This window comes from Natrix helvetica (assembly GCF_964273705.1).
Source record: "Natrix helvetica genome assembly, chromosome: 1".
In the NCBI taxonomy this organism is placed as follows: Eukaryota; Metazoa; Chordata; class Lepidosauria; order Squamata; family Natricidae; genus Natrix; species Natrix helvetica.
Genome location: NC_138548.1, coordinates 34583838 through 34595644, shown reverse-complemented (window position 1 = coordinate 34595644; position 11807 = coordinate 34583838). Strand labels below are relative to the sequence as shown.

At 40.7% G+C, this 11807-nt stretch overlaps 1 protein-coding gene across 2 annotated transcripts in view; it reads right to left on the bottom strand.

The window, feature by feature from the left end:
- Positions 1-1422: 1422 nt before the first annotated feature.
- MTHFD1 (methylenetetrahydrofolate dehydrogenase, cyclohydrolase and formyltetrahydrofolate synthetase 1) overlaps positions 1423-11807 on the bottom strand; it is a 75867-nt gene continuing 65482 nt past the window's right edge. Inside the window, exons 25-28 of one of the 2 annotated variants that reach the window (XM_081944180.1) lie at positions 9178-9285; positions 8009-8161; positions 5942-6050; positions 1423-1694 (exon numbers count right to left, since the gene is read on the bottom strand). In XM_081944180.1, coding sequence (XP_081800306.1) covers positions 5961-6050; positions 8009-8161; positions 9178-9285 — 351 coding nt within the window. In that variant the 3' untranslated portion in view covers positions 1423-1694; positions 5942-5960. Of the gene's footprint in view, positions 1695-1759; positions 2129-5941; positions 6051-8008; positions 8162-9177; positions 9286-11807 lie in introns of those variants that run through there. The other variant, XM_081944181.1, reaches the window with a different exon arrangement.

Below are 11807 nucleotides of genomic sequence, written 5' to 3'. Positions count from 1 at the left end.
GCTTATAATCACAAGTTAACAGAATAATAGAGGAAGGAAGGGACCCTGAAGATCTTCTAGTCCAACTTCCTGTTCAAGCAGAAGACTCTATATGATTCCAGACAATGGCTGTCCAATTCCTTCTTTAAAACCTCCAGTGATGGAACACTCACAGCTTCTGGAGGGAAGCCATTCCAATGATGAATTGTTCTCGCTCTCAGGAGATTTCTCCTTAATTCTAGGTTGGATCTCCCTTTGATAAGCTTCCATCTGTTGCTTCTTGTCCTGCCCACAGATGCTTTGCTGAATTGGTTGGCCCTTCTTCTCTGTTGATAACCCATCAAATATTGGAAGATTGCTATCATGTCACTTATAATCTTTCTCTTTGTTAGACTAGACATACCCAGTTCCTATAACTATTCATCGTATACTTTTAACTTCCAGCTCCCTAATAATCTTTGTTGCTCTTCCCTGCACTCTTTCTAGAGCTTCAACTTCTTATTTGCGATCAAAATTGGATGCAGAATTCTAAGTCTCGTCTTACTAAAGCAATATAAAAGTAGTGCTAAGACTTCACATGATTTTGATACTATCCTCCTATTGATGCAGCCTAGGACTGCATTGGCTTTTTTTGGCAGCTGCAGGACATTGCTGATTATTTAAGTGGTTGTCCATTAGGACTCCTAGATTCCTCTCACAGTTACTGCTGTTGAGCCAGGTACCTCCCATTCTATATCTGGGCATTTGGTTTTTCTTGCCTAAGTGTGTAAAACCTTACTTTTCTCACCACTGAATTGCATTTTGTTGTATAGGCCCATCTAGATCTTGTGTCTATCTTCTACAGTGTTGGCTATGCAAATCTAAATAATGAATAAATAGGAAAAATCTCAGGAAGGATAAAGAAATATACAAGAGATTTTTGTAAGTAGCAAAGAGAGGTGGTGTCCTCTCCTGCATAGCTCATAGAACACTACCAAAATTAAGCATTAAAATGGTCAAATTTGTTTGGTTAAACTTTTTCTTTTAAAAATAGAAATTAGTATGTAGCATAAATTAAACAGGAAAGTATAACTGACTAATTAGTGAATTTAAAATTAAAGTCTTTGATCAGAAAAGCTGCTTTCATTAACCCACCAGATTTTAAACAGAACAAAATATTTTTTGAACAAAAGTGTATTTAAAACCTGTAGTTTACTTTCTTTGTGAGAAATCTAGTCTTGGATCTATGTGGTCAAACCTATTAAAAATGATGGGACTTAACTCTGCTTATTTCAGTGTATGGATTCAAAGGAGGATTAACTTTAGATTTTATGCTAACATGGCAAGACGCAATACATGGTTATACAGTATATTCCATGGTAGTCCCTGTTGCAATACCTATGTAATAGCTATGCTTTTGTTTAGTTGTTAATTCATGTGTAAATGTAACAGACTTAGTAAAAGTTGTATGATTATTAAATTTTATTTAATCAGGTTGAATCCGAGGTAAAAGCCATATTTTTTTTAATAAGGAATACAGGTTTGCATTGTGAACTTCTTTAAAAATGTGCCAATGTTAAAAATATAGACTTTCATTTGCCACAACTAAAAAGCACACCACCGTTTAAAATTACAGTATTAAGATGTATTTTTTAAAAAGTTTAAATTGTTTCCAAAGATTTTTAGGAACCATGGACAGCTTACTCAACTTTTGTCAAAATAAGTTTCCCCAATATCTGCAAAAGAAAAGAAATTACTTGTGTAACGAAAGTGGAAGTCATAATCAATGAATCATACAAAATAAAGAGCCATCTTTATTATAGCATCTGTTATGCTCTAAAAATCAATGATAACATAATTCATTCAACATCTGGAAATAAAAAAGGAAAACATTTCCACATGTTGTCCACAAATTATTTTACATCTCCCTTAATATAAAACTTGGAGGATCCACATTAATAGCTCATTTCTTTACATCAATATATCATGGTATTGGAGAGGCAGACGAGCTTTTGACAGCCAAGGCTCATATTTTTATTTCTATTGAGTTGATATGGCTGAGACTTCCAGTGTTTTTCCTCCAGTGTTTTGTTGAAAGAAGCCAGATTGAAAAGTGATTTTTGAGTGTGATTAGACCTAAATGAAGACTGACTTTTCTGTAATTTTCTCGCTGAAAAAAAAGGGAAATTACATGCTTTTTCTTGAACAGGTGTCACCAAAGCTCAGTAATATGATTTTTTAGAACCTTCCTCCCCCAAAGAGGAAGCCATAAACTGCCCAAAATGCAATATAAATTCTCTTTTCCACTTCATAAAATAATAATTCTTTACATTGTTTGAACTACTTTTGCTGCTGAACTAACTTATCAACTCAACTTATACTGGCATATGTTTGGAGACACATTTTTGGCAAGCATAGTCCTTTCAGAAATTCCTGATGTACTTTCTTCTTCAAAACTTGGAAGAATGCATGGGAGAATGAGCTAGTCTTGATTTGATGCTGGCAAACAAAAAACCCTTAGCTGAGAAAATGGAAGAAGCAGGATATTGGAAGGGTGACCCTGATGCTTTAAGGCTTGAGTCTAGAAGAAACAAAAATTGAGAGGAGACAAAACATGTATCCTGGACTTAAAAAACTGTTTTAATAAATGCAGAACCAAGTTAAGTAAGTAACATTCCAGATCAGCAGAAGCTAATGGGAAAAAGAACAGGGCGGGTGCAAATTCCTAAAGAAGGGGATACTAACTGCAAATATAGCAAATGATTCTAATAAATGTGGCTGCACAAAACAACTAGCGAGGACCTGAAAAAAAAGAATACATAATAAGAAATGGAAAGGGGAACAAATCACAAAGGAAAGCTAGAAGTAGGTAGTCTGAGACTGCAGAGCTGGTTTCATGAAAGTTAAAAACTCAGAATTTCCTGACATTAGTGAAGAATGAAAGGAATACCGTAATTTTACAAGGTGTATTTAGATATATTCTAAATAAAAAGAAAAGAATTAATATATCAGGGAAGATAACAGCTAAGAGATAAAGAAATGGAAGAACTATTTTAATTTTATTTTGGTTCAGTCTTCTTCGACCCCAGTTCCCCCCACACACTGCCACCCTAGGAAAAATGTATTCCACTGAGAAAAACAGCGTGGCAGCACTGATGTTCATGTCTGACAGAAACATGATCTCCAGGGAAAAATAAACCGCATCCTCGAACAGGGAAAGAATGAAATCATGGTCTGAATGAAACCTTTTGAGAAATCTTAGAGAACTGATGGAGTGACAGGCGACTGGAGTAAAACAAATGTCAGCCCGATGTTCAAAAAGAGAAAAAAAGAAGTGGCAGTAAACTACAAACCAGTCAAGCCACATCAATATTTAGAAAGATTTTACAGCAGATAATAAAAAATGGATGTGCAAGCACCATAAAAACATGGATTTGTCAAGGACAGGTTTTGTAATAGTGACACATTTTTTTAATTAACTTTCTTAAGAATACTGTAGACAAAGTATATCTGGATTGTCAGAAAGGAGTTAATGATCAGCAAGATAGTTAAATATGGGCTGGATGGCATAATAGTTTAATAGATATACATAGCAAGCTTGAAATTTGTATTCAGGCAGTGTTCAATATAACTCATACTCAGCCAGTTTGGCCTCATCAGATTGGAGACAAAGTTGGATGCCAAGAAAAAAAATCAGTCCTTGGGGCCTCTTCTTTTCAGTAGTAATGACTTGAATAAAAGATTTATCTTAGAAGACAAAAATAAAATTATAGAAAGAGGATGAAATTTACAGAATGCTTAATTCTGCACATCTCACCTTGAGTACTACGTACAGTTCTGGGCTCTACACCTTAAGAAGGATTCAGAAAAAAACTGAAACTGGAGGGGAACAAGGATGATAATCAGACTAGAAAGCAAGTCTAGTGAAGAGAAACTGAAAGAACCTGGTACGAAGCATTGACTTCAAACTTAACAGTAGTGTCCGGCAATGCCTCTGGATCCCACATTGAGCTCACTACCATCCTTGGAAACAAAATGAGGGGGTAGCTTCAGCTTTGTGTTTTGCTTGTGCATCCCTGTCTCCACTTGTCCCAAAAGAGAAGGTGGTACAGATCACTGATTGCTTTTTAATAAATGACTGTCTGGGAGATCACTTCTGGTTTCCGAAGGCGACGGACATTGGTCCGCTGCTCACTTCTCTGGTGGGCTCCTTTTAGGAGCACAGGCGGTCTTGGAGGGACCACCTGCCATAGGGTGGCTTGCTCGAACCCCCGGATCGGCGGCAGCCATGGGGGGGTTTCCAGCTTTGCCTCAGGAGCTGGGGAGCGTGGGGGGTGCATAGCAGCACCTTTGCTGAATGGATTCCGGAAGGAAGTAACTAATTAGAAGTAGCGGCTGAAGTGCTGGAGGTGAGAAGTTCGCTCCAATCTCCCTAACCCCTTTTAATTGATGAGCAGCAGTCTTTTGTAAGTTGTGGATTCAATCTATTTGAAGTTGGAAGATTGGAGGGGGGTCTTTTCACTGATTCTCAGGCATTTGGACTATCTCTCAATCTCGGAATGGAGAGAGAGAGAGAAAAAAGTTGAATTAGTCACTTGTACTAACTATGTGAAAAGATTTATATTACAATTGCAAGAGGCGATTGCTGAGTTGTTTTAAAAACTTTATGGAAATTTTTGATGTTCTGCTCCCTGGTTCCCTGTGAAAGGGGGAGCTAAGATGGCCTGCTTCCGTCTTCTTCGCACTTATAAATGAAGTCTGCCTTTTGAAAGTACCTTTGAAGAAAGTCTGGCTTTATATTATTATTCCCTCCTGAAGGACTCCTGGAGCTTCTCCTGTTATGTGGTCTTTCTGGATTTGGATTATTTGATTTTTTTCTTGTGACTTCTTGGCTTGGAACTGTGACTGAGGATTAACTTTCACTTTTGGATTTGCCTGTCTTCTCGGACTTGCAAATGTTATACAAATGTTCCAGGCTCTTATGCAGGGACAAAATGAGTTGAAAAAAGAGGTGGCAGATTTTAGAGAACAGCTCAAAGCTGTACAGCAGCAAACAATAGAAAATAAACAAAGGATTGGTGTGCTGGAGGAGGATGCGGCCAGGCTGGGGGAGGAGGTTAAGGCAGTCCAGAAGGGGAATATAGAATTGGAAAATTTTATGGTAAAGATAGAATTTGAAAGAATGTCCTTCTTTCTCAGATTCCAGAACCTACCGGAGACAGAAGATGAAGATCTTAAGGATATCATGAGTACAATTTTAGCAGAATATATTAAGAGAGATAAAGAACAGTTGTGGTGCGATATGAATCTGGTTTATAGGATTAATTCAGCATATGCCAGAACACATAATGTTCCAAGGGAAGTACATGTTAAATTTCTTAGGAAGACCACGAGGGATGAGGTGCTAGGGGCCCAATACAGTTGTGGAGGCAGAGGCCTTTATTAAAAAACAGTGCCCTCCTAGAGGATCAAAATATAAGAGGTAGTGAAAAAGGTGACAATATACAAAACATGAAGGAGGGAGGGGCCGCTGCTCCACCTGGGGACAGGGGGGAGGGAACAATATTGGAAAGACTCAGGTCACCAAAATAAATGTATTTGAAATATCATTGTAATTGTTGATACATTAGAAAGTGGCAAAAGAGATGATTGAACACATGGTTGATACAATGTATAATAAGATGCTGTTTCTGCTTATCTTTTATCTTTTGTTTTTTCTTTTTTGTAAAAGTTGCGAGAATTGGAGAGATTTCTTCCTCTATCATGATGGAGTTGCCAAAAAGTTTTGTATATCCACTTATCCTTTCCCATAAATTTTTAAAAATCAATAAAATTCTTTAAAAAAATAAAATAAATGACTGTCTGATGATTAGCCAAGGCAGATGTTTTGTGAAAGTACTTATTAGCCCAAATCCTCTTAAAAGTCTGCGAATTCTTGGTTCACAGAGTAAAGCAACATCTACTGATGTTCTCAAATACTCACTTTTGGTTGTTGATTTGTCTTAGAATAGTCCATTTACTTCTCCAGTCACAGGATCCAGATCAATGTCATAGAAACAAGGCCTGGTAGGAAGTCCTGGCATTGTGCTCATCTGGAATGAAGAAACAACTGGTCTGAAATACATATTCCAAAACTACTTGGTCATGGGGCCAAGAATCTAAACACTTCCTTCCTTGCTTGTATCTTGAGCTCCCTGAAACCCTGTTTTATTCTGAAAAGGAAGCCCAGCAGAAAAATGCAACTTCACTGCATCTGGAATTCACTGCATCTGGAAAATGTTATCCACACACAATGCACATCTATGTCTATGCAGTTATTTCATCATGACATCATAATTTGCTTTGGTGCACACTCCCCCCCCCCCCAAAGGTATAGTTTTATTAGCACCATCCACCAAGTAGTTGAGATACTTTCCAGGGAAGGCTGAGTACATCAGTCAAACTACTATTGGGTTTGTTCTGAAAAGTCGCAGCTAGTTGTCCTTTTCTCTTTCTTTCCACTTTTCCAGGTGTTAGGGCCTTTTCCAGAGAGCTAGGTCATGGCATAATGGGTACAAAATATGATAATTTGATCTTGGTTATTTGTTCTTCAAGTGAGAAATTTGAATTGATTAGTTCTATTACGCCTGCTCATTTCACCTTAAAAACTTATCCTACTTGTTCTTACCACAGCATAAGAATTCATTTTAAATAATCTATGTTTAGTAATTTTGGCCTTTGGTGAAGCCCTCTGTCTATGAAGATAAATATGGTAAAGGCAATCTAGGGATGTGGTATTCCTACCCTGAGTTTTTTCTTTCCACCAGAATCCAGACCTATCATTTCCAGAATTCCATTTACAGGACCATAAAAGCCAGGATTTTGACACTTGAATTCTGAATGGTACTTTTGCAGGCAGCCAATGTGATAGTTAATAGAAGGTTAGGATGATCACTGTTGCAGACCTCAGCAGCAGCCTGTATCACTTAGAGAGCTATAAATCTCTGAAAAGTTGCTATAACACGCTCACAGACTAGGCAGACAAATGACCTAACAATTTATTTATGTAAAATAAACAGGTATAAAAAGAAGCAGCAGAAACAAATCCTCCACGTAACCCTCCCCCCCCCCCTTTTGGATTTATAGACTACAGACTTGCTAAGAAAACTACAAAGGCTTGTTCAGGAGTCAATACTCAAGAGAGGCACCAAATAAATAAATTCCAGTAAACTCTCAAGCCATATAGAGAGAGATACCAAAATGGCTGAGGACTACGCATAGCCTGTAAGGTACTCATTTCTGCTTTAACTGCAAATGAGACTTCCTACTATGCTCCATCTTACCTTATTAGCATAAGCAGCATGATTTTGTTACGTAATCTGCTTCTTAAATTCTCAGCCTTGTTTATTATCATTTGGTCCCATAGAGAAGACTAAAAATCAGCTAGTACTATGGATTGACTTGTATAGAAGACTCAAGGTTTAATTAAAACTCAAGTCATTCAAATTGAAGATGCCTACACAAGACAAAATGTTTTACTCCTCTGAACATTGCTACAATATGTGCTTTTCTATTTATAACAAAGAACATTTTTGGGGGCTGAAAAAATAACTTGGAAAGAAAATGTGTTTCTTTTTCTGCTCTTTCCTTCCGCCTTTTCTTGACCCTAAGCCAGTGATATTCCCCATAACACTTGAGAAGCTAATCTAGATTCAGAAATGTTATAGCAGAACTGTGCTTAGTAGAAATCTACTTTAAAAAAATCATACAAAACATGCTGAAGGAAAGAAAGAGCTCCTTAATCATAAGGAACACACTCCAAGAACAAATCAATGAATAAAAAGTCAGCAAATGAATGCCATTTATTTCAGAGGTGGCCAACATGGTTCCTACATGTACCAAACTGCCTATTGGACCTAAAATATTAGTTTATAATTGATATATATGAGTAATTGTATATAATTTAATGCAGTTTAAAAAAAAAATAGAGGGAGCTTGAAGCCAAATAATCCAGTACTAACCTAATTGAATCAAACATATTAATTCAAGACTTCCAAACTGTGACACTTACTGTTCCTACTAAGGGATAAAGGAATCCTGCACCCACGCTGGCTCGGACATCTCTTATGGGTAAGATGAATCCGGTGGGCACTCCTTTCTGCTCTGGGTCATGAGACAATGACAAATGGGTTTTAGCCATGCAGATGGGCAGGTTTCCAAATCCCTAGATGACAAACAGAGAAGAGACAATGATTGCAAAAGAAAGGACATCACTTGAAGAGCGTGCCAGAAAAAAGTTACCAAATTATACAAAGTCACATTCATTTGGCTCTAGCCTTTCTTAATTTAAGCAGATCCTTTGCATCACAAATTGATTCATCTGAGTCTGTTAGATTATCTCTATCAATCACAGGATCTTTAGTTTTAACATTAAAAAAATAATGTCAAGTAGACATTTTGAAGTTGCATTTCCAATTTATCTGGAGTCCCTGCTTAGGGCAGGCTCTGCAAGGAAGTGACATAGATCTACTCTTACTCTTTCACTTCAGCCTTGTCTGCCCCCATTTAATGTTGTAGGGGTGCCCCTGGTACTGAATATATAAAGCATTTTCTAGATAGACCAGTCCAGCATCAAATATATATATGGCAGCCAGGAAAAAATGCCATCACAGATGTCAATTTAAGCAAGAAATAAGGCCCTTCACTCTGGGATATCCAGTAAACTAAAGATCCACTGAAACTGCCAAATTTGAAAAGTGCAAAATGCATTTTAAATGGACCCACAGGAAATTAAGAAGAAAAATTCTTGTAGAGCACATACTGTAGAAAGAATGCTTCCGTATGAATTCACATACAATTGTTTGTGTGATATATGTAATACATAATTTACCAAGAGAATCTGGACTGCCATCTGTCAGAAATGCTGAAGGGTCTCCTGCTTGGACAGGGGGTTGGACTAGATGATCTACAAGATCCCACCCAATATTGTTAATCTCGCTGTTAAATCTCTCCTACACTTTTGTATCAAGAAATGTTGACTATCATCTCATGGAAGTGCTATATTAAAGCGAGGTCAAAATGCTGAAAGAAATCTTCTCTTCAAAAAGGTAAATTTTCTAAAGACTTTTGCACTAGTTTTACTTCTTAAAAATGTAGTTATGCCCAATTCTGCCTGCATATCCAGATAAAATCAGAAGGTGCATTAAATTTAGCCCAGACATAGGATGCCTGTAGGTGTACCTGTTTGGTATATTGAATGATTTTAAACTGGGCTTCTGGCAGTAGTTCAATGTCATTTGCTCCATAGATCTTCTGTGCAATAATTCTGATCTTCTCTACAACTGGCAGCTAGGGACACGAAAAAGGAGAAAACATGTCAGGGAGAGTTTCTTCCATCCTCACAACATACTGAATTAAGACACAGCAACCCTTTGGACTGTAGAAAATCACTGCAGTTTCACCATCCATCTTTTTTCATCAGAAAATGTACTGAAATATACTTGCAACAGGAAAATAGGAAGTTTGGAAGCAGACAATCTTGGCCAGAATTCTCCAATCTGCTACTACCCGGATACGTTTGGATTTGCAGTTCCCCAAATTCCTAAATTGATATGAAAATCTCAACACAATCAGGGGTCACTGGCTTGGGAAAATCATTTGGCTTGGAGCAGAGTATACCAGTCCAGTTTCACAGAAAGGAAACCGCTATTTCTAGGCATTTCTTCACAGAGAACGTAATATGGATTACAAGAGAGATCTGATGCCACCGCACAAAATCTTCCTTATAGCAGAGTGTATTCTACATATACAAATAATATGGATTTTATATGGCCATTCTCAGAGTTATTAGAAACTACCTTCTGCCCCCCATAGCTATTGACATAGTCACTAGGCTGAAATATCATGCTCAACCAAAACCAAGCAACATTATGGCTTACTGGGAATAAACAGCTATGGCTTGGTTCAGGCATCACACTCAATCGCCACCAACTATGATTTAGCATGATATGTGAATTATACAGCAGTTCACTTAGTGACTGTTCAAACTTTCAACAGCATTGAAAAAAGTGACTTTCAACAGCATTGAAAAAAGCATCCCCATGGTGATGTGATTTACACTTGGCTGCTGGACAACTGACTCACACTTATGAGGGTTGCAGTGCCCCAGGGTCATGTGATTTCCTTTTTTGACCTTCTGACAAACAAAGTCAATGGGAAAATCAGATTCATGTAACAACCATGTTATTAACTTAACAAATGCAGTGATTCACTTAACAAATGTGGCAAGAAAAGTGGTAAAATGGGGCAAAATCAGGGGTGAAATCCAGCAGGTTCTCACAGGTTCTGGAGAACCGGTAGCAGAAATTTTGAGTCGTTCCGAGAATCGGCAAATACCATCTCTGACTGGCCCCCGAGTGGGGAAGGAATGGAGATTTTGCAGTATCCTTCCCCTGCCACGCCCACCAAGCCACTCCCACAGAACCGGTAGTAAAAAAAATTGAATTTCACCACTGGGCAAAACTCACTTAACACATTTCTCAACATCATAAATTTTGGGCTCAATTGTAGTTGTACGTGAGGACCAGTGACGTGCGGTGAGGGTTATGGCTGGGGAGGCTGGTGACGTCATCAGGAAGGCAGGGAATGGGACCACGTGTGCAGACCACGTGTGCAGACCATGTGGTCTCGTTCTCCGCCTTCCTGAGTGAACATTAAGGGGACCGCGGCGTAGCATTACTTCCTCTACCGGCACCAGTCCCTTTCACCCCGCTCAAGCCTTGCCGCCTGCAGCCACCGCCCGCCCTCACTGCTCCTTTCGTTGCTTGCCCGCCCGCCTCTAAGGCACGCCAAAGCCTCCTTCGTCCCCCCCAGCGCGCGCCCTTTTTATTTCCCGTGACACCCCCCCCCCATTTCGGGAAAGCTTTCCCCATTGCCTGGGGGTTGAGGGGGGCGGCTCCTCTCCCCCCACTCCCTCCGTCCCTGCCTCTCTCCTCAGCCCCAAAGCTCCGTCCGCGCGACTCACTTCCAAGGCGATGGCTGCTCCATCCCGCTCCGGCTCTGGAAGCAACCGAAGATCAGGCTGCGTCGCTCGCTCGCTCGCCGGACTGCTTCGGCGCCATTCTGGCTACATTCGTCCATCCGCACCCGGGAGATGCGGAAGCAGTCCGGTGGACGAGTGACCGAAGATCTCGCTGCCTCGCTCGCTGCCTCACTCGCTCGCTCGCCGGACTGCTTCGGCGCCATTCTGGCTCCCTTCGTCCATCCGCGCCCGGGAGACGCGGAGGGAGAAATGTTGTCGGCGCCTCCAGATGACGAACCAGTCGCTTGCTTTCGTCATCGGGAGGCCGATAACATTTCTGCCTCCATGTCTCCCGGGCGCGGATGGACGAAGGGAGCCAGAATGGCGCCGAAGCAGTCCGGCGAGCGAGCGAGCAAGGCAGCGAGATCTTCGGTCACTCGTCCACCGGACTGCTTCCGCATCTCCCGGGCGCGGATGGACGAAGGGAGCCAGAATGGCGCCGAAGCAGTCCGGCGAGCGAGCGAGCGAGGCAGCGAGATCTTCGGTCACTCGTCCACCGGACTGCTTCCGCATCTCCCGGGCGCGGATGGACGAAGGGAGCCAGAATGGCGCCGAAGCAGTCCGGCGAGCGAGTGAGCGAGGCAGCGAGATCTTCGGTCACTCGTCCACCGGACTGCTTCCGCATCTCCCGGGCGCGGATGGACGAAGGGAGCCAGAATGGCGCCAAGACAGTCCGGTGGACGAGTGACCGAAGATCTCGCTGCCTCACTCGCCGGACTGCTTCGGCGCCATTCTGGCTCCCTTCGTCCATCCGCGCCCGGGAGATGCGGAAGCAGTCCGGTGGACGAGT